Genomic DNA, 21,964 nt, shown 5'->3' with positions numbered 1-21,964 from the left:
CGTTCTAAAAAAGACTGGGGCTGTGGGTCGCTGACCTCGCACAGGGACTGGGCAATAATCTGGTGTAAATCTCTTTTCTTCTCTGGGCGCTGACATGTCCTGGGATGTAAGCCTGCCCTCAAGCGTGGGGTCAGGCTGCAAGCCTATCTGGCAGGGAGACCCTCACCCATACCACCAGGCCCTGGGGTAGCTAAGGAGACGGCTAGGGAAAAGGCCATTTAACATCCAGGACAATCTCTGCTCTCCACAGAGGGGACCCTGCAGAGGGACACAGGAGCCCAGGCTCACACATGCCGGCTGTGGACTCCAAAGCCCGACACCCCAGCACCGCTCACCTCCACACACTGTCCTTTGTCCACTGAGGTGTTGAGCGGTGGTCCCACCTGGGGGTCCCAAGTGGGGGTCCGGTACTGACATATCCACCACAAGGATACAAGCAGGACAGCTGTTGTGCTGCTGCTGCTGATAGCTGTTAAGTCGTGTCCAACTCTTTTGTGACCGCATGGACTGTAATCCACCAGGCTCCTCTGTCCGTGGGATTTCCCAGGCAAGAATACTGGGGTGGGTTGCCATTTCCTTTTCCAGGGGATCTTCCCAACCCAGGGATCAAACACACGTCTCCTGCATCTCCTGCTTGGCAGGTGGATTCTTTACCACTGTGCCACCTGGGAAACCCACATATCCGTGTCATGCTCAAAGTCACCGAGGGCCGTGCAGGCCGGGGTGCAGGCTTCCTCAGCTTCTGGGAGCTGGGGACAGATCCTGTAGTGAGAGCCCTCCACCAGCCTCCTGGGTGCTGAGCACAGTGGACACAGGGACCAGGGAGCCCTCTCAGGGCAGAGAGGTACCGTCCCACTCTGCCCTTCTTCCCCTAAGGCTGTGGGGAGGGCAAAGGACAGAGGGGCCTCCGGGAGGGGCCTTCTCTTGGAAGTGCCTTGGCAACACTTTGGAGCACACTGAGGGTCATCTTGGAGGGTAAGAAAATGCCACCCATCCATTCAAGGTGGCAGGACGCAGTGTTTGATGGGGAAAACCCTGGGCTGGCCTTCCTACTTACTGTACTTACTCCCATCTCAAAGTGGGCCCACTCCAGGGGCAAAGCCATCAGAGGCCATGACAGGACTCCCGTGGCCCAGCGAGGAACCAGTGAGTCCAGACCCGCCCCACCCCCAGCTGTACCTGCAGCTGTCCCAGCGAGACTGTCCCTGCCCTTCTGAGCCCACCCTGTCATGCCACATCTGTGTCAGCTGTGCAGGTGAGTGGAGCCCAAACACAGGGCAGATGGGGCATCTTGCAGGGCGGGGCTGGGGGGACAGGTGAGGTCCCAAAATCCAGCCAGAGAAGAAGAGAAGCTGGGGAAGATGGGATGGGCAGGGGGCGGAGGGGGGCAGCGGTCCGCAGACAGGACAGGAGAGAGCAATGGGGAGGAGGCATGTGCAGGGCTTGAGAGGGGCCACCCACAAGGAAGAGAGGCCCAGGACACTGGGCAGAGGGGGGCTGCAGGTGGGCCTGGTAGGCGGTCTCTGGACCACCGGGGCCCGTCATCACCCTTGGTACCTGGGGCAAGAAGGTGACTCAGGACAGGCAGTGCTGGAACCACACCTGGACTCTCCTGGCAGTGAGCTCAAAGGCAACCAGTTACAATGTAGCATCGGGTGGCGGAGACAAGAGGGAAGCACCTGGGATGGGGGGTGGAGGGCAGAGAGAGAAGGAGAGACAGACAGAGAGACGGACGGGATGGGGATGTCCCTTGCATCAAAAACCACACCTGCCCCGTGGCTTCCGCCTGCACGGAATCACTGAACTCTGAGAGTCAGATACAAGTTGGGGGCCAGTTTTCTAAAAACACAGACACAGGCACATTCACGGCACGCTGCACACAATTTTAGGGGGAATTCACAAGCACTCAGGCTGCCTGGGGACCCCGCCAAGCCCCCTTCATCCCAGCTAAGGAGGTACCTGGGTGCGTTTGTCTCCTATAGATGTTGCAAAAAATTCCCACAAACTTGTTGTGGCTTAGAAAGCAGCACAAGGTTATGATCCCCTGGCTCTCGAGTGTTGGGGGTTGGTTCTGTCTGGAGAACCCTCCTCCACCTCCACAGCCAGCACACTATGTCTCTCTGGTTCTCACTCTTCTCACTCTCTTCCTTAGAAGGGTTCTTTTACGGACCCCTGTGATGATAATAGGCTTCCCCGGTTGCTCAGCGGTAAAGAATCTGCCTGCAATGCAAGAGCTGCAGGAGCCTCAGGTTTGATCCCTGGGTTGGGGAGATCCCCTGGAGGAGGGCATGGCAACCCACTCCAGTATTCTTGCCTGGAGAATACCATGGACAGAGGAGCCTGGAGGGCTACAGTCTGTAGGGTCGCAAAGAGTCAGATGCAACTGAAGCGAGGCCCACATGTACATAATGACAGTAGGCCCAGCAGAATAATCTCATCTGATTAGCAATCTAAGTTCCATGTGTGGCTTTAACTCCCCTTTGCCATGTCAGGTAACAGGGATTATGTGGATAATTATTCCAGGGATCCCAATGGGACACCTTTGGGAGCCACTAGTCTGCCATCCCCGCCACAGTAGGTGAAGACAACAGACAGGATATGGACCACATTCGTGGAAACATGGCCCAGCCAGCAGGCAGTTGAAACGAATTGTCTCCAGGAGACCCTGCTCCTCCTCCAAAACCGAGTGGTTTCCTCAGTGCCCAGGAGACAGACAGCAAAGGGAAAGGTCACGTGGTGTTCCATCACTGTCCCCGCCCACCGCCCCTCCCTCCCAGGCCTGTTTGCTCCTCCCACACACCAGCTCCCCGCTTCCTCAAGGCCTGGCTCAACCCCGACCTCAAACACCTTGGATAAAACGGCAGTTCATCCGCCTCTGCCCCTCCACACTGCATCCCAGACCCAGCTCTGCCCTTTGTTTCCCTCCGCACCAGCGGTCACCTCAGTGTGATTCAGCATCTGTCAGTTTACATATTGACAGTCCCTCAGCTCTGGGGCAGCCTCCTGGTGCTGGAGCTGGAAGGGAAGCCCCGCAGGTGCATCTGACTCTAGGCTCCACTCTCACCCAGCAAAGAGGAGGCTCAGAGCAACAGTGCATGTGTCAGGCCATCCAGTCTGGCCTGGGATGTCCACAGGGGCCCTCACCTGGGGGCCAGCTGGCCTCTGGAGGCCAGGACAGGGACTCCCACATGCAGCAGTCTGGAGGTTTCCCTGGGTCCCAGTGGACCACACAGGCAGGTGTGGGTCAAGGGTAAGCCCTGGTGAGCACACGGCCCCTACACCTGGGGTCCATCCCACCCTGGCTCCTCCGGGCAGGCACCGATGGTGCTGGAAATGAGGTCTGGGGCATATGATGAGCAGCCCCCAGCTGGAGGTTGCAGGGGCAGCCTGACTCCTCAGGTGGTCGGGACAGGGGAGAGGTGGGTGGTCCCCTTGCATTGGGGTGCAGGGGCCTGAGGCTTCAGGAAGCCCAGACCAGCAGCAGGAGAGGGCCAGGGACCCATATATGTCCTAGGAAAGCACAGACTGGAGAGGAGGAGAAAGCACCCTCAGCATACGGGCACCATCAGGAAGCAGGAGAGCTGATGCCCACAGACGCCATGGTGGCCGAGAGGCTCAGAAGGTGTTTCCTGACCTTGATGTTATTGGGAAGCCCAGGACCTGGGGCTCCCACCAGCATGCCCAGTGTCACAGGGGCCAAGAGAGTAGGGATCTCATTTAGGGTCTGCCAGGAGGAGGTGTTTCTTGGGTGGTTCCTGGGCTTTGGCCGACCGGTGCAGAGTGTGCAAGATGGGAGAGAGTGGACACGAGGGGTGGGGGTGGGGGGCACCACTTGGCAGGAGGGAGGTGGGATCCAGGGGACCCCGGGCTAGGACTCAGGGCTCCTCCACGCCTCCCCTTCAACCTCTGGATGGAGGCACAGGGGGCTGCCGGCCTCTCCATCCACAGAGAGACGGGGGTTGCCCGGAGCCAAGACAGAGACACTGGGCCAAGGGCCACTGGTCAGTCATAAGGACCCTCCATAGAGCCTCCAGGTGCCTATTCCCCTCAGGGCTCCACAGTGTTGAGGGGGCAGGAGTTCTGTTAAGAGAGTGGGCTGGTGCATGCGGGGGCCTCAGACCCCACAGTAGCCCCTGGGCAGCAGGAAGGCACAGGTTGGATGGAGGTGGGGGCTCTGCACCCCTTCAGAAATGGTGACCTTTCCAGCCTCTCCCCAAAACCCAGCGGCCCTGGACTACTGCCAGGGCTCTGCTTGGCCAAAGAGAGAAACCTCCCACGTGCCGGCACCAGGCACCCACCTGCGGGGCCACACTCTCAGCGCCAAACCCCACCCTCTCCCCAGCCTGTCCAACATGCTCCCTCCAGCCTCTCGCCAAGAGGCCTCCACCCCCAGGCACTTCCTGCAAAGCTTCAGCCTCACGTGGAGGAAACGCTGCTGTCCACCAGACATCAGCACATGGGGTCAAGGCCCCAGATCCTCCTGGGGCAAATCCCGGCATCCCTGTATTGACTGACGTGAGGGACGCCAGCCCAAAGCCCGACAATCTGGTTCTGCAGCATCCGCATGCCCAGCCAGCCCAGAAAACCCAATGCGTGAACCCAGGAGCGGGTCAGCTCCTCCCCCGCCTTGGGCCAGGCACGTCTGCTGCTGTTACAGGCGTCCTCCTGGCGTAACACATCCCAGTGACTAGCCACAGTGGGCCCTGTGCCCGTCACCAGACCTGCTGCTTCAGGTCATCACCCTGCTTCTTGCTGGGCAGGTATTGAGCACCTGCTTCTTGTTGCGACCTGCAGGAGCCCACAGGCCTGAGCCAGGGCACACCTGAGCTGACCCACACAGGCCTGAGCCGGCAGACAGCCACTCCTCATGGTGTGCCTGAGTTTTCTGTGCAGCTGGCTGGGTGTTCGTTGATCGGTGTCAGCCTCTCCCAGGTCCCTGGCGTCTCGGCAGTTGCTTGGGAAGAATCACAGCCTGGGGTCTGATTACATGAAAAACCTGTTAAGGTGAAGCCCTTAACAGGATGAACAGAGTATCTCCTGAGATTCTTATCTTACCCAGCACCTGTGCATGTGAACTCATTTGGAAATGAAGTCTTTGCAGGTATGATCAAGATGAGGTCTTACTGGGTCAGGGTGGGCCTGGGTCCAGCAATTGTTGGGCGTATAAGTGGAGGGACACGTGGACAGAGATACTCAGAGGGAAGAAGGCCAAGGGACAGCAGAACAGAGACTGTGATGTGTCCACCAGATCAAGGACCAAGGACTGTTGGCAGCACCAGAAGCTGGAAGAGACAAGGAGGGGTCTCCCCCGGCGCTGTTGCAGGGAGTGCACCCCTGCCCACACCTTGATTTTGGATTTCCGGTCTCTCAAACCATGTGAAAATAAGCACCTGTTATTTAAGCTCCTGGGTTGTGGTCATCTGCTTCGGCAGTTGTAGGACACTGACATCCTTGAGGATCTGGGGCTCAGAACAGCCCCTGGGTATCTAGACACTTGCCCTGGGATCAGGCATTTGGGGGAAGCTGAGGTCAAAGGGCAGCATCTGGGTTAACAGGAAGGGGGTGGGGTTGGTCCACCAGAAAGGCAGGGGTTGTAAGTATGGAGGTAACAGCCTCATTTAGAGTTGGGTCCAGTATGAAAGGTCCCTAACGCCAGGGCTGGCGGTGGGGGGCACTGACCCCAGGAGAAGATCTGACCTGGACCCCCAGCTAAGGGCCACACAGCCCTGACCAGGCCCGAAGACAGACGCGCCATTGATCCGTCAGAGGCTGGTCTTTATTCCCTGGAATGGAAACAGCCTGCAGTCCCAAAATGATGGTGGCTGGCAAAGCCCCCCCTTTAAAAATTCAAAAACAAAATGAAAAACCATTAGGTGTCTGGCTCCATAAATTTCCATCATAAGCAACAACTTTGAACAGTACCCAAGCCTGGTGTCGGGCGTCCGCAGTGGGCTATGGCCCCCACACTTCACCCAACACACCAGCCAAACACAGTGACTTCAGATGCTCAGAAAACAGTATGAAACGAACACAAAGGCATTTTACGACACGGGAGTTTGCTTCCTATGGACATTTCTTTTTTAAAAAAAATATAATAACTTAGTTGGCATGTTACAGCATCTCCGATCAATCTGTCAGGGAGTCCTTGGCTGGAACCTTGTGGGGCCACATGCAGCGTGTGCCTACCCAGCTGGAGCGCCAGGCACCCAGCACAGTGTGAGTGTCCACTGCTGCGGCCGCGGTCACCTGGCGCTCACTCCGTGCCCATCTCGCAGGGGTTCAGCCCCCTCTCCTCAGCGTCCCTGTACATCCTTTGGAAATCCTTGAAGCGTGGGGCGCAGCCAAGCCAGGCCTCCCCAAAGTGCATGTGGCCGGTGAAGAGAAACTCGCCGTGCCCAGGCCGGACGCCGCACTCCAGTAGCGTGGAGACGCGCCCCCGCCAGCCGCCACCCTCGCCCTCAGGGGCCGGCCGGAACACCCTGCTCTTCTGCCGGTAGAGCCGGCTCACGTTCAGGTGGATGGCCGACTCCTGCCGCTCCGGCTCGTGGGTGACTTTCTGGATGGAGCCTCGGACAACTGCAGAGGAAGGAGATGGGGGTCAGCAGGGTGCTCACCAAGCCAAGAGCACACCCTGCACCCCGCAGCAAAACTGGGAACTGATCCTGAATGCTGCCTTCCAGAAATTCTCATTAAAAAGTGCAATCCACACCCAAGAGGCTGCCTAGGGGCTGCCCAGCCACTCACACTGTCGGGGGGCCAAGATGTACTTCTCTCAAGGTCCAGTCACAGAAGTGGAGGAAAACAGAAGGTACAAACCTCACTGTGCACCAACTTTTCAAGTTGGAACAAGAAAAGTGACTGCAGTTAATACCCAAGATCTGCTGTGATCCTGCATCAAGATCGGACAGAAAGGGTGAAGCTTGGAGGAGAGGGAGGTGACAGGAAGAAGGACAGAGCAGGCACAGGCTTGGGGACCCTTAACCCAGCCCCAGATCCCCTCTGTGTGGGGCCAGAAAGAAGAAGGGGGGTTGCACTTCCACTCCCCAACTGCCCTGGGGGCCTAGAGGGCAGAGTCAGGTCCCGCTGGGCCGGTTCCAGCAAACTCATACTGAGTGTTGCCACCCTTAACCCGAGAATGTTTGTGCCAATGTCATAAACAGGCGGAGGCTGAGTCCCTGACCTCAGCCCTGGCCCCGCCAGTGCCTCTAACTCCCTCTTCGGAGCCTGCAAGGGACCTGGGTGTGGGTGGGGCACCAGGACTTGGGCTCAAGCACAAAGCAGGAAAATGCTCAATATCCCCTCAAACAGGAATTCCCACCTTAAAGAGGAATTCCCAACTCTCGCCCGGCCCTGCACACAGGTCCCTTCCCTTGGGCTGGGGCTAGGGTCACTCTAAATGAGTGGAAAGGAAGGCATTTTCCCATGACCTGCAATTGGTGATGGAAGGGGGGGCCAAGCCCAGTCTTCAGGAGAGTCTCTTCCCCCCAGGGGGTTTATTTCTCCCACATGGTGGGACCCTTCAGCATACTCACCAAAGTCGCTGGTGCAGACGGCCAAGAGAACCTCTGTGTGGCTGCAAGGGCGGCACGGGGCTGCAGGGAGAGGACAGAGCCAGGTGTGGGGTCAGATGGGGCCTGTGGAAGCTCGAGGAGCACCGACCCTCCCGCCGACAGCTCGCAGGCCATATAACATCCTATAAATCCTCTGCTATCAGCGGCAACTGTCTAGACCCAGGGGCCTCTGCCATCAAGGTGCCAAGAGAGCGAGCAGGCGGGACCGTGACCTCTGCCTCGTGGGTGGGGAGATGTCTCTAGGAGTTCCAGGCTCACCTAGGCCGCCTGCGATGGCATGAAAATGAAGGGCAAGTGGAGTTTTGTGCTGGACTGCACTCAGCTCATGTCTGCAGTCACACTTGGCAAGCAACCATTGGGCTCTAAGTCGCTTTTCGGTGCCGAAACCAACCCGAGCTCATCTGAAGCCGCATTCCTGACACCAGCCTGGCCAAGAGCCTTACATGGCCTCGGTGGTCAGGCCTGGAAATGCCAGGGCCTCCCACTCACACTGCCTGTCCCCACAGTCCCATCTGCCACCCGCATTCCACAGGAGGTCAAAGCACTGTCTAGAAGCGCCAGGAGGCTGTGGCCCTGCTTAGCGCATTGGTGGGAGTGAGAGACGTGTCCACCTGCTTCAGTGGTGGGGGCCTTGTCTAACCAATGGGACCGGGTGACCACCTCCAAACCCCTCCAGACACCTTTCACAGCAAGCTCAGTTCACAGGATCCCCTCTGAGATCCCTAGATGTTGGAGGAGGCTGATTCCTCCAGACAAACCAGTCCCTCTCGGTGGGCCTCTGCCCCGGCTCAGTCCTCACCCTGCCCTCCACCTACTGACTCAGATGGGCAGGAGCCCTCCAGAAAGGCTGGGGACGGGGTAAAGAGAAACCTCGAGACTCAGGGGACCCCCAGGGACCACGGCGCTCCTAACTCAAGAGTGGAAGTGGGGAGACACGAGTTTATTATTTGGCTCTGATGTTGCACTTTTCCTCACCTGTTTCTATGGGCCCAAACTCCCTAACAACAGAAACATTAGGTATGAACGCTCACCAGGACAAGCTTCCCTCGGCTCTTTCACATTCTAAAGGCCCCACAGGGTCTCCAGTCTTGACGCTCACTGGGCCTGGACAAAGCTACAGCTGTCTGCCTGCCTGGCTGTGAACTGGGCTGAGCCATCACCTGCCCAGGGGCTGCAGTCACTCGGGGCCCTGGAGGAGACAGGGAAACGCGGAGGAGAACAGGAGGGGCCTCTGGGACCCAGAGTGTGTGTGGGGGCAGCCAGAGATGACCCTGGAGTCTCCAGTGTCCTGGGACCCCCTGAGGATGGACATGACGTGTCCAGAGCGCTGGCCTTCCTGTCCTGCCCCCAGCGGGGGTGGGTGCACGCGTCCCAGTCCAGTCTGGCGAGTGCATGACTCACGGGCGTGTCTGTCAAGTTATCAGGAAAAAAGAGAAGCCACAGAACAAGAACAGCCTGTTGGAGCGTCGGAAGCATCTGAGAGGACTGAGCGCCTCCTGCCCTAGCTCCAAATCCCGTGCCTTCTGCCCACCTGTGGCTGTTTGTCACGAGTGTGGACCCCCAGCCTTGAGGGCCTCCCCTAAAAAAGAGGGTGGTCAACTGGGGGGTCCCCCACCTCTAGCCTGCTGGGGGTCTGCTGCCCACAGTGGGCCTGACAGAGGTCACTATGGTGAGGAAAGTGGGTTGCACGGCCTCACGTGCACTGGGGGGACTTGCATCTTATGAGAGGCAGCTCATGGCAGTGGGGAGACTTCCCATCCTGGCGGTGTCCCCAAGGGACAGAGGCCCCCACCTGGGGCCCCGGGGCCAGGCCTTGCAAGCTCCAAGGGCAGGGGGATGAGAGGTGAGGTCTGCACAAACTCTCCAGAAGCTGAGATGGGCCCAGGCCACGCACCCTGGTTGGACTGCAGGCCTAGGTATGTGTAATCACCAAGCCCTGGAGCCTCACCGTCTGTGGGTCATAGGCTCCAGGACCTTGGCTGATTGCTGGGGAGAAAGGTGGCACGAGCTTGTCCCGGGCCCTGACTCAAGCCCAGTCCCATGGAGGATGTCCGAGGACCCGGTGGCCCCAGGGGCAGGTGGGCAGCAGCCTGCAGACCCTCCTGTCAAAGCCTCAATGAGCTGGCGCCACACAGACAGCTGGAGCTAACAAATCCCGCACCCCCTGCGACTCTCTATGACCCTGAGCTTTATGAAGTGTAGGCACCTTCGTGGAGAATCCAGGCTGCAGATGCTAACAGCAGCAGTCTGGAAACAATTATTAATCGGAGTCAGGCTTGTAAAGGCAGAGTGGAATGTGCTGGTTCCTGACACATCGAATCTCGTTTCCTTGCGGGGAAGGTGGGGAGGGGGTGACCCAGGGGCCGGGTGGAATTCTGGCCTGTGGTTCTCGGAAAAGGGGAGGGACAGGGGAGTGTGGACGTGGAGCAGATTACTCTGGAATGTGTATAAAATGAACTGAATGAAGTGGGGGAAAAAACAGGGTCGAGGAGACCAGCCTGGGGGTGGCAGGGACGCAGGTGAGAATGGCAGGTACAGATGGGAAGGGCAGCCCCCTACTGTCAGGCTCCGGGCAGCCCGACGCCCAAGGAGATGTTTGCAGATGGTGAGATGCTGGTTCAGCAGGTGGGACGGCCGAGGTAAGGATGACTGGGGTGGAGATCTTGTGTGAGACGCCCTCTGGGGTCTCCAGCACAGCCTCGCCAGGTGGGGAAACGCAGCATTTTAACAGGGAGGAAAGTGCAGATGGCAATGTGGCCAGTGTTCCCTAAGCTGAGAGCCTCCTCTGATTGGCACGACAACCCCGCGCTCACCCCAACTCCGGGCTGCAAGGTAACATTGCCCCACAGGACCCTGAGGGACCGAACTCAGGCTGGTCGCCCCCTGTAGAGGCCCCACAAGCACAGGGAACTCTCCCCTCACCGGCCGTCTCCTCCACACCTGCTCTCCTCCCTTCCTTTTCCTGGTGAGCAAGGAGTCACACCTTCCACCCCAAGAGCCCGGAGTTGGATAAGATGAAAAGTAATCTTAATAATGACTCGGGGAGCTGGAGAAGCACTGGTGCCAGAAACTAAATTTTCAAGGAAAAAATTAAGTTCTGTTTGCAGGAAATAACCAAGTTTCTTCTCATTTCTGCATGCTGTTGTTTACCTCCCATGGCCCCTCAAGGCCACTCCTATATTCTAAGGTGCCTGAGGTGGGGAATCTCAGCAGGGACCCCCGCAAAAGGGTCATTTGCCTCTGACTCACCAACAGAGCGGTTTCAAAGAGGAGGGGAGGTGAAGCCCATCAGAAACTCTGGTACCCAGGCCGCCTCACCCCACCTGACACCCACAAGCAGCGATGGGTGCCACTTCTGAGCCTTCCCGGCCGGCACAAGGGTGAGTCCTCCTGCCCCTCCCCACCCTCCAGCCGTGGGTCTGAAACACCACTGCCGTCCCCCTTCACCTGCACACAGGGGGCCAGCTCTGGGCGGGCATCACACACAGCCCTCCCCTGCTTCTCAGCTCCCTAAGCAGGAAAAGAACAGGCTGGAATCAAGGGTCCCAGAAGAACCCCAAAGATGGGGTCTGCCTCTGTCCCTTAGAACCAGACCGAGTAACACCCCTGCCCTCCCTTGCTGGCCACCCCAATGGGTCCCCCAGCCCACTGGGCCACGGGGGTACTGCCAGTGCCCGTTTACCCGAGTGTACTGGGACCCTGCGGAAGATGGTCGGCCGGGGCCACAGTGAGGCCTCGGCACACGGTCCAGGCGTGGCCTGGAGCTTCTTCCACTAGTGAGCTGCATCTGGCTGCTCGCCTGCCTTTTATATCCCGCCAGACTTTTCCAGCACCAGAGGAGAGAGTGCTGGCTTCCTCAGGCGCCCGGCGAGGCCCTCATGGGAGGGGGAGGGGAGGGGCCAGGTCCCCCCGCTCTGGCCACTCGGCAGCCCAATCCCGAGTCCCCCGGGGCTGAAGGACCCCTGCCGCCCGCCTACCCCTCTGTCTCCGCCTGCCTCTCTGTTCTGGCCTCTTCTTTGGCTGTCGGCACGTCTCAGTTCATACGAGGCAGCCGATTGTGCAACATGATGAACACGAGGCTGACACGCTCGCCGTAAACACGCCCGGCGGAACCACCCAGAGCTGCGGCCGGCGAGGCTCATGCACACCTCCCCTCCTCTGGGATCCCAGCCCACAGGGCCTCTACTTTTCATGTCAGCACAAACTGGAACTCGTGACTCATCCGCGAGGGAGAAGGCTTGTCCACCTCCGCAGCAGGTTGCTTCCTGGGCTGCTCAGCCCCAGGACATGCGCTGGCCTCCACAGCCCACGCACCAGGGATCTGGCTTCACCGGGGTCTCCCAGATGGAGCCAGGGCCAGACAGGAGGGCACTGCCCTCTGAGAGCCCGCCCAGTCCCAGGGGAGGTCACTGCTGCCAGATGGCTGGGACCAGCATTCCACATTACGTACCCATTCCTTTGGCATTAAAAGCTTAGGGATGCATCCCTGGGGAGAAGGGATGGACCAGCCTCCCCGGATCCCTGCTACCCTCGCCTCCTTCAGGACAGAGAGGTGCTGGGCCCACAGCTGCCAGACCCTGGGAGCATCTTGAGTCCCCGTCTCAAGTTCTGACAGTTACTGCATATATACTGCCCCAGGCCAGCGCCCCAGCCACTGGGCAGATAGATGGACACTCACGCCCCATTACCCCCAGGGTCCCTGGGATCCCTGCAGGCCCCAGATTTAAAGTGACACTCCAGGGCCAGGCAAGCATATGGCTGGGAGTAACAAGGGCACCCCAGCAGCTCAATGTCCAGTCGCAGCCATGCAACCAGTGTGGGGCCCTGGCTAGTGACCAGATGACCCACCCCATCACATGGGGCCTCCTCTCTGGGACCCCACAGGGCTCTCCCAAATCCACTTACTGCCCTAGCCTGGAAACATGGACCTGGGGTCTGGGGAAGCTCAGATCCTGGCCCCAGAGAAGGCGAGAGAAAGTCTTGGGTCCCCAGGGCTGAGTCACAGGCTGAGTCACCCCAGGTTGCGACCACATGGTGAATTTTCCACCAGAGACTCCAGTCTGTGCTGACCAGAGCACCCAGGTGGCATCACAGAAAGACCTTTACGCCACGGCCTCTGAGAATCTGGTGGGAGCCGCACGGCAAAGAAGAACAAAGTTCCAGCCGGAGAGAACAAGTGACCAGTAGCCCAATGGTCTCAACCCATCAACATTTTAATCAGTAAAAGGAATGCTGGCGAGTTCCTAACATCTGCCCCCTCGGCCAACCATCGCCGTGGTCAGACACGTCAAATTTGGTGACTGGGTTTTTCCAGATTTTGTTTTTATGGCGAGTTTATCTCCAGTGGCTCCCCGCTCCATACGTATACACACCAGAGCGAGCCCCGGTGATCACTTGCTGGTGATCAAGATAAAGGCTGTTGTGGTTAAAGTTTTATTCAAGTCCTGGGGTTTTATAGCCACTTTCAGCATTCCTGACAGGGTCCTACCCAGTCAGGCCCTGGGGGGAGGGGTCCTACCTGGGCAGCCATACACTGAAGCTCTATAACAGACCAGTTTAGGTTGAGAGAGAGTGAAGGTTTTGGAAAATCATGGGAGTCAAGAACAATAGGACAATATACTGGAGATTCACACGCAGGAGAAAAGTCTACATTTCAAATCCTAGGAGGTCTGAGTTTTCCCAGTGGAAGATTTTATTCCCTAAAATGTGGAGACTATACTATTCTTGGGGCTGATCCACCCCTCACACCAGGTGTTTCGACCTCAGCACTGCTGACGTGTGGGACCAGGTCATCCTCCATGGTGGAGGGACCATGCCAACACTTGGGGCCAGCTCATTCTCCGTGTTGGGGCTGCCCTATGCACTATGGGGTGTGAGCAGGACCCCTGTCTCACCTCCATTACTTGATGCCAAAGCACTCCCCAGGGCCCATCATCTCAGTCAGTCACTGAAGAACAGCTGCCTGGAACCTGCCCCCAAGATTATCCGAGCTCCCACCTTCCCCTTGGGAGGCATCTTGCTACCGACTAGTTTTGGAATTGAGGAAGATGGTGCAGATGGCGCACCAAGTGCTGCCAGCCCCCGCCCCACACACTTGGACCCTGCAGAGCCATCTGTGTCTTGGGGCTAGAGCCCCCGGGCCTGGTTGTCCCTGATGAAACGACAAAGACCCTGAGTTTGCCCTGTGTGGGAGCTCTTGGGGCCACACACTCCTCTCTGCCCACAGAACTTTTCAGAGATCAACACTGCTCTCCCCACAGGGTGCAGCAGAGCTGTCTGCTGGCCTCAAAGAGAAGGAAGGAAAATCTGAAGCCAACACACCGGCCCTCAGCCACCCAGAGACTCCCTTGGGGACCTTGCCCGGAGTCCCCGGATTGTCACAGCCACTCAGCCGCCCCGCCTGGCACAGCGCTGGTGCCCTCTCTCCACACGGACGAGTCCTCACTGACACCCACACATAAATCGGCTGGGAAACCCGGGATCGGCTCATGATTCAGGACACCTCAGCTCGGGAACGGGAATCAGCCTCAACTCCCACCCAAAATGTTTCAGGGGCTGCAGCCGACACCCAGAGCACCTGACCGACTCGTGTGTCAGGAGAAACTTTGGAGGAGTTTGGATGGTAAAAGCACCCATTTCAAATTGCAGTCACAGCTGGTCCAGGGGAGAAGAGTGTACTGGGGGCCAGGACCATGTCTCGGTTCTGTTCTGACCCATGGCCATCGTCCTGAGTCCAAACTGCCCACAGCACTCCGGGGGCAGCCTCGGCCGCCCTTGGGCAGACCCACCAGGTCTGAAGCCCAGACTCGGGTAGCGTGTTCTTGCCTGGAGATTCTTCCTCATGAGAGGAGATGGGGGCAGGAGATGATGGATGGGGGGCAGGCCCAGCAAACAGGTGAGGAACCCCCCGAGGCCACCCCCGCACCCTGCATGCCACACTCACCCAACAGGGCGTGCAGGTCCGGCCCCGTGCGCCGGCTGGTCAGCTCGTACTGGAAGCCCGTGGTCCTCCTGCTGATGTCTTGCTGTGGCGTCGCCTCCACAAACAGGCCCCCCTGCTCGAAGCCGAAGCACGGCGCCTGGCCGGGCCCGAGGTCCCCGTCCCTCACCAGCAGTTTCAGTTCTCCAGTCTTTTCCAAATAAATATTGGCTCCCGAGGAGCCCCTAAGGGGCTTGATGCACAGAGTCAGGTTCCGGGAGGGCGAGAAGGTGTTGGGCCGTAGGTTCACGATGAGCGCCCCGGTCGGGTACATCCACTCGACGGTGCCCGCCGAGCAGCGCAGGTAAACTTGCTCCACCTCCTTCCTGTGGGCCTCGTGTGTCAGCCCGCTGCGGAGGGGGAGAGACGTGTCAGTTGGGAGATGCACCTGAGCACCGCGGTAAAGAATCTGCCTACAGTGCAGGAGCTGCAGTAGACATGGGTTCGATTCTCGGGTCAGAAAGATCCCCTGGAGGAGGGCACAGCAACCCACTTCAGTATTCTTGCCTGGAGAATCCCCATGGACCAAGGAGCCCGGCAGGCTACAGTCCATAGGGTTGCAAAGAGTTGGACAATGACTGAAGCAACTTGGCAGGGCATGGCAGCACCCCTCACCCACAGACAGGTGGGTGCTGTCGCCACCATGCAGCTGAGGGTCCATCTCCAGGGAGGGGGTGCGGCCACGTGCTCCCACCCATCCACTCTGAGCACTTTGGTACATGTGGGAGCTCCTGGCTCCTCTCAATACCCCAACACTCCGCTGGCCTCTGAGCCCAAGTCCTTGGGGTCTCTCCCTGAGCTGGGATGGTGACAGGTGCAGCGGAGGTGGGAAACATGGAAGGGATGGATCTTCCAAAAAATAAACAGGGAAACACCAGCAAGACGTTGGCACCAACCCAGGTTCCAGATGACCAAATGAGGGTCAGGAAGCTCATTTGATGGGAGATTCCCATTGAGTGGAGTGGAGACCAGGGAGCAGATTCAAGTGACAGGAAGCAGGCTGGAATGCCATGCACAGACAATAAAGAATGCACTCCAGGGAGCAGCTTTTAAACCAAAGGGAACATTAGCAATTTGGTTGGTGGGGGGGAGGTTGTTGGTAAGTTTTGTCTTTAGGGTCCCCATTAGACACAATGTTCCTATTGTCTTGAAGGCAATGATGTGACCGCTTTGTCATTCATTTGTAAACCTGAAGACCCTGCATTGCTGATCCTTTTTTTTTTTTTTTTCCCAAAACAAACTCAAATATCATCAAAGCAAGATACACAAGTCAAGAAAAGGTCCTCCATGGGGAAACACAGGAGGGAACTGTGGAAAAAACCACAAAAGATCTGTGGATGCCTGTCTTCCCGATGGGGACTGCTGAGGAGTTCAGCGGGTTTCAGTCCTAATAAATGCCAAACAGGAAAAAATGAAGTGTGCTATGCTCTCGGGGTGGCAGGTCTTGAGTAAGTTGTAACGCTATGTTTTCGAGAAATTGAAACCATCAAAAACGTTCAAGTTTCCCCTACTCAAAACTTGTAATGTAAATGTCAGCTTGTGGTGACGGTTACGTCATGACCACCGAGCAGCCCTGGAACTCAACCCAGTGACTTCAACTAAATGTTTTATTACATGAAATTTGGTTCTGATCAGATCTCAGACAGGTTCACCCACATTCTTAGGATTTTTATGTGAAATAAACAATGCTATATTCAGAGCCCTGGCCTGAGTGAGTTACCAGAAACCTTTTCTGCAGAGGAGAAAACACATAACATATGGTTTGCATTTACTGTTGGTGACTCATGCTCTGGGCCCCGAAAAGCCTCGCTTTTCATACGACGGCCAGCTGCAGGCTGGGGCTGCACAGTCACCCTGCAGACCACATCAGAAGGAGGTGTCAAGGAGGTGAACTCCCTCCTAACCCCACTCCCCACCCCCAAGGCCTTGGGTCATAGGCAGCCTGGCCTCAGACGCCTACCGGGGCCGCACACGCAGAACAGACTTACAAATTACAGCCACATAAAACTCACACGAGCTCATCTGACACACAGGAGGGGATGGGTGTAATTACAGTGCTGGGCGACAAAATTAGACTAAATGGTGTGTGGTTGCCACAGATGACTATAATCAGCCCTGCTCTTATGCAGCCAAACAAACTTTATCACAGTGTCCCTCCTCTCCTGGCTCCAGCCTCGAGGGGCAGCTGGACACTTGCCCCATGCCCAGGAACCAATCCTCAACTCTCTCTCCCACAAAAACCATCCCGTTAAAGGCTTTGCTTCCCTCTCAGTGGGAAGAGGGGACCCTAGGGGTCGAGGGAGTGGAGAACCCATGGCAGAGGCTGTGGGTACCTCTCACTAAGTTGCCTTAACCTCAACAGTGGAGGGGGAAAAAGGGGTGAGCTTACCCTCCACCCACGTCTTGGCAGGGGTGAAGGGGGCCCTCATGGGGACCGATGGCCAGCCCACGCTGCCCAGGGGGAGGTGGACCCGAGGCCCCGGGGGCTGCCACCACCAGCCTGTGCCCATGACCACATGCATCCATTTACTCGCAAGTCACTCGCCACCTAAAAGAGGACTAGGAACAAAAAGACAGTGGACAGACAAGAAATCACTTAGCGCCCATCACTTTACCCTCTAGCAGGTCCACCCCATCCCCAGAACCTGCACAGGCTCTGCTCTGCCTCTTCTCTCTTTTTAAAAAGTTATTTATTTTTATTTACTTATTTGGCTGTGCCAGGTCCTACTTGCGGCACACGGGGTCTGCCATCTTCGCTGTGGCACACAGGACCTTTAGCTACACCATGTGAACTCTTAGTTATGGCATGCGGGACCTAGTCCCCTGACCAGGGATCAAACCCAGGCCCCCTACATTCTGAGCACAGAGTCTTAGCCACTGAACCACCAGGGAAGTCAGCACCTCTGCTGCTTCTCTCTTGTTTTACTAAAACATCAGGACCAACAAGACTCCCACTAGGCACCCAACACAGGAGTGTCCACGGTCACTTCACAGCAAGAGCTCCATTCAGACAGACATCTGCTCCGTTCAGCCTGGGGCCAGCTGAAGTAGAAGACTCGCGGTCTACCTAGTACCTACCGGAAAATCTAGTCACCACTGAAAGACTGAAAAAAACTTCTGTTAATGCAAAAGTGCTGGAGATGCAAACACACAACACATGGGTAATGGTCACTGGTGATGGTATTTAACGATTTTCATATGACATGCAAATGACATCCTAACCAAACAAAAATGAAATAACTATGCCCTGATGTGATGAAGCTAAAGGATGCAGGAAAAAAAAAATATGGTTCTATTCAGCCGTAGGAAACTGAGAAAACTCATTTGATCTTGGATTATTTTAACTGAATTAATGCATTAAAAAGGCGGGGGGGGGGCAGGGAGTTGGGAAGTGTCACTCCCCAGGAGGACACACACCCGTGGAGCACCTTTATGGGAAAGATGGCAAATTCCAAGTTGCTACAGCGACTCTCTGACAGGGTCAGTGTGGTGGCAGCAGAGCCCACACCACTCATATCCACAGCTCGGTCCAAACCTTGAGTCACCAGAAGGAAGTGATGGTCTCTGGTTGACTAAAGTCAGGAAGAGCTTCAGATCAAGGGCGAAACCAAAAGGCTCTGCTTCCTGGAGTTACCTTTCATTTCCCCACCTCGCAGGAGAGACAGCCCAGGTGTGACATACTGGCAGTGCCCAGCCCATCTCAGTGGGAAAGTTCATGGTCCACCTTTATGAGCAGGGCCTAATAAAGATAGGACGCATCCTGCCCTGGCCGAGGGAGAGGGATTTCAAAACCTACTTAATTGTTTGGATACACCCAGAAACACATCCAGCCTGTCAAATGTGAGTGGCCAGTGTCATAAAAAAGCAACTCCCTTCGTATCAGGGGATCAGAAACCGCCCGGCGCATTGGGGCTTGCACCACCCTGTGCTGTCTTTAGAACAGCTCATAAAAAGTCATAAACACTATAGAATCAGCAGGCAAAGCAGTGCACCAGGGTAAGAATCTGTCAGCTGATCTGTGAAAAAAAGGTAACTGGAGGGGCAGCGATTACAACGCTGGCGTGGGGGGAGGGGGGTCTTATGCTCCTGGAATGTGACTTGGACCTATCTCTGCTCCGATCCTGCCCATAACTTCTACAACCACTGCAGCCACCCTTGACAAGTTTCTACCTTTAGGGTGAGTGGAGGACATTGGAGGGTGTCCAAGACCAGGGGTTCATTAGCAATGATGGAGGGAAAGGGGGTACAGGCAAGTGGCTCTGTTTCTCCAGGTAGATAAGAGGATGCACAGGAAGAAGAAGGGATTCCTCTACTCCCTACAAACACCTATATGGTCCCCAGCTCCCTCGGGTCTCCAGGGGAGGCATCCTCTGCACACTTGTCCTCTAAGAATGTGAAAAGGGTGTCAGCTCCTCCTCTGGAAATTCAAGCTCACAGGGGTGGGACTGGGTTTCTGTTTTTGATCTGCTGAAGCAGGACACCCCAAGGCCTCATTTTGGGGATGCACTGATTCATCTAGCAGAGGCTGCAAAGCAGGGAGTTTAATTACCAGCGAGGGGGGAAAGGGCAGCCCCAGAAGAGTGTGTCAGAGTCAGAGGCTCCCAGCCAGCTCTGTGCTGGCGCCAGCATTCTCCAGGCCAACCCTCCCCCAGAGCTCGGATCTGCTGCACAGGGCCCAGTCTCAGCTCCACCAACCCCTGCTGCCGGGAGACCTTCTGTAGCCCGGAGGGCGGGTGACACCAGCCCAACCTCAGGAGCCCGGGACCTTCACTCTGGGATGGGTGGGAAGTAGAGAGAAAGGAGCAACGTAATTGCCAATTTCCACAAAGAACTGCGGGCTTCCCGGGTGGCTCAGCAGTAAAGAATCCGCCTGCAATGCAAGAGACCCGGGTTTGATCCCTGGGTGGGGAAGATCCCCTGGAGGAGGAAACAGCAACCCACTCCAGTATTCTTGCCGGGAAAATCCCACGGAGGAGCACGCACACTGGGTCTGGACATATCCAAGATGACCAGCAGCTGCCTTGCTGACGCACAACCCAGCACCCTGGCACAACCATGCCCTTCTCGGAAAAACCGTATTCACTCAAAATAACCCCATGACACCCCCACAGCATGAGGTGTCTGCCACGGGAGTCTTCCAACCAGAAGGCAGGGTTTTAGGGGCCCTGCAAGGTGGGACGCCCGGACACCCAGCCCCCAAGGGAGTCCCGGCCCACTGTTTTCGGAGAAGACGCCGCTAGCATCTCCCTCCCTCTGCAAACTCTTGAACCCGCAACTTCCGAAGCACATGCCGTCTTCTCCGACAGCGAGGTGCCGGGCTCTGGCCGGCGCCCTGGTAGACGACTGTTCTCGTCCTGAGTATCTGCGCTCTCACCAACCACCCCCCCTCCCCGCCCACGCTTGTGACTTGCCTGTCACACTGCAGTTAAAAAAAAAAAAAAAAGTCCTCGGCTGCCTGCCTTGGCGGAGGGCGTGAAGGGGGGTCGCCGAGCCCAGCGCGCGCTGCCAAGGGCGTCCTGACCTTCACCGGGCGGGGCGGGGGGCTCGACCAGGCCCAGAACTCGCCCGGCGCAAGGTGCCCGCCCGCGCGTCTCCGCCCGCACCGACGTGGTCAGCGCGCGGTCAGCGCCAGGGCCCCCTCTCCGACCACCGGAGCCGCCGCTCCCTCCTACCGACCCGTCAGTCCCTTCCCGCTCGGCCCTGAGCGCAGGCCCGGCTCCTCCCGGCCCGGGGCGCGCAACTCCTCGCCGAGGGCAGAGCCCGGGAAGGGACAGAGGGCTGACCCCCGATCGCCTCCAGTGAAGGGTCGCGGGGTCCGGGCTGCGGCTCTCTGGGAACCGAGTGGCGACCCGCGCGATCCTGCGCCGGGAGAACGGGCTGCCAGACGGAACCGACCCCACCGCGCTGCAGGCGCGCCTTCCCCTGGGCGTCCTCTGGGCCGGGGGACCGGGACGCCGCGGGCTCTTTTGTTCTAGAACCGGGGGCGGGGGAGGGCGGGGACCGCACTCGGCCTGGAGAGCTGGCCCCCGGGCCCCCGAGCCCCCGCGCGCTCGGCCCGCGCGGGAGGGGAGTGGACGCGAGGGCCGGGCTCGCGCCGCGCGGACTCACCTCCCCTTCCAGCTGCACAGGTCGCTCGAGTACTGCGCGCCCGCGCCGCCCAGTAGCACGGCCAGCAGCAGCAGCAGCGGCGGCGGTCCAGGGCCCGGGGCGGGGGGCCTCGGCCACAGCTGCCCCGCGCGCCCCCCAGCCGCCCGCGTCGCGCCCCGCATGCTCTGGCTCCGGCTCGGCCGCCTGTCCCGCGTCCGCGCCAAACGAGCAGACCCTCGACCCGGCGCGGCCGGGCGGCCGGGCTCCGAGTCCAGGCGGTCAGGTCGCGCACCCCCCGCGCCTCCAGGGCGGCCGCCCGCCCATCCCCGCCGGAGTCGGGGCCACCCGAGCCGCTGGACCCGTGCGCACAGATCCGCGCCCGCCGCCGCCGATAGAGCCTCTGAAGTCTGCAAGTCCGCGGTCCCGGTCCCGGCTCAGCTGGGGGGCGGTGCCCGTCCCGCCGCTCCGCCCCCGCTCCGGGTCCGCCCCCGCGCGCCGGAACTCCGCCCCTTGCGCCCGCGCCCCGCGCCCAGTACGCCCAGCTGGACGCGGCGGATACCCGAGTCTGCGGCGTGGCTGGGGCGCGGAGCGCCGGGGGCGTGTGGCCCAGGGGTGGGACAGGCTAGGCCGCCGCGGAGAGGAGAGGGCTGCGCGAGGGACGGGGAGGAGGGCCCGGGAGGGAAGAGCCAGGTTGGAAAGTGGAATTTCGAGCGGGAGGGGGAAGGGCAGCAGCGCGTCCCAGGCTTGTAAGGTGCGGGGGCGGGGTAGAAACCCGAGACCCGGTGTCTGTGCAGACCCTAGCCGAGCGCCTGGTCGGCAGGTCCTTCCCGCGGGCAGACTGCGTCCGGAATGGCCTCTGGGATGTAGCAGGGGCGCCTGGCCGTGTCACTGCTGTGTGACCAGCCTGAGGCCCTCAGGGATGTTCCTGGCACCCACCCTCCACGGGATTTGAGTGTGCTTTGCGGAAGTTCAGACTGCCACTGGGGAGCGAAGGCCCGGCTGTGGCCGGTGATGTGGCTGACTCAGAGTTGAGTGTGCGGTGGACCCTGGGACACCCATTCCACAGAAAGGCTCTGGATTTGCCGGCCAAGGTCACCGCTCCTGTGCATCCCTCCCCCTGGTCACCCGCCGCCCCATCCCTGCTCCAAAGTTAGTCTCCTGCCCAAGCTTCACGCTTGATTTTCGTGGTGGGGACCTTCTTGTGTACTGTAGGATTTTAGCAGCATTCCGGAGTAGCAGTCCCCGCACTGCCAGGCTTGGCAACAAGACCTGTCTGTTTCCAGATACTGCCAAATGCTCTCTGGGTGCAAGGTTTCCTTCTGAGCTC

General features: G+C 58.5%; 1 protein-coding gene across 1 annotated transcript; it reads right to left on the bottom strand.

Moving 5' to 3' along the window:
• Window positions 1-5,754: 5,754 nt before the first annotated feature.
• METRNL (meteorin like, glial cell differentiation regulator) lies at window positions 5,755-21,046 on the bottom strand. Its single transcript, XM_086356843.1, has 4 exons — window positions 20,659-21,046; window positions 14,515-14,900; window positions 7,533-7,592; window positions 5,755-6,576 (listed from the first exon to the last, which is right to left on the bottom strand). The coding sequence occupies exons 1-4, from the start codon at window positions 20,817-20,819 to the stop codon at window positions 6,254-6,256; spliced, it is 930 nt and encodes a 309-aa protein (XP_086212969.1). The 5' UTR covers window positions 20,820-21,046; the 3' UTR covers window positions 5,755-6,253.
• Between the last annotated feature and the right edge of the window lie 918 nt (window positions 21,047-21,964).

This window comes from Bos grunniens, chromosome 19, assembly GCF_055505025.1.
Source record: "Bos grunniens cultivar Pamir isolate PY7600 chromosome 19, Bosgru_T2T1.0, whole genome shotgun sequence".
Taxonomy (NCBI): Eukaryota; Metazoa; Chordata; class Mammalia; order Artiodactyla; family Bovidae; genus Bos; species Bos grunniens.
This window is presented reverse-complemented; position numbering and strand designations above follow the sequence as displayed.

Bases quoted from the DNA above. Each gene is read 5' to 3' on its own strand.
- METRNL (XM_086356843.1), bottom strand. From the start codon at position 20,819: ATGCGGGGCGCGACGCGGGCGGCTGGGGGGCGCGCGGGGCAGCTGTGG. The intron at 14,901-20,658 runs GTGAGTCCGCGC...CCCCCTCCGCAG, and splicing joins CTGTGCAGCTGGAAGGGGAG to CGGGCTGACACACGAGGCCC. The intron at 7,593-14,514 runs GTGAGTGTGGCA...CTCTCCCTGCAG, and splicing joins GGACCTGCACGCCCTGTTGG to CCCCGTGCCGCCCTTGCAGC.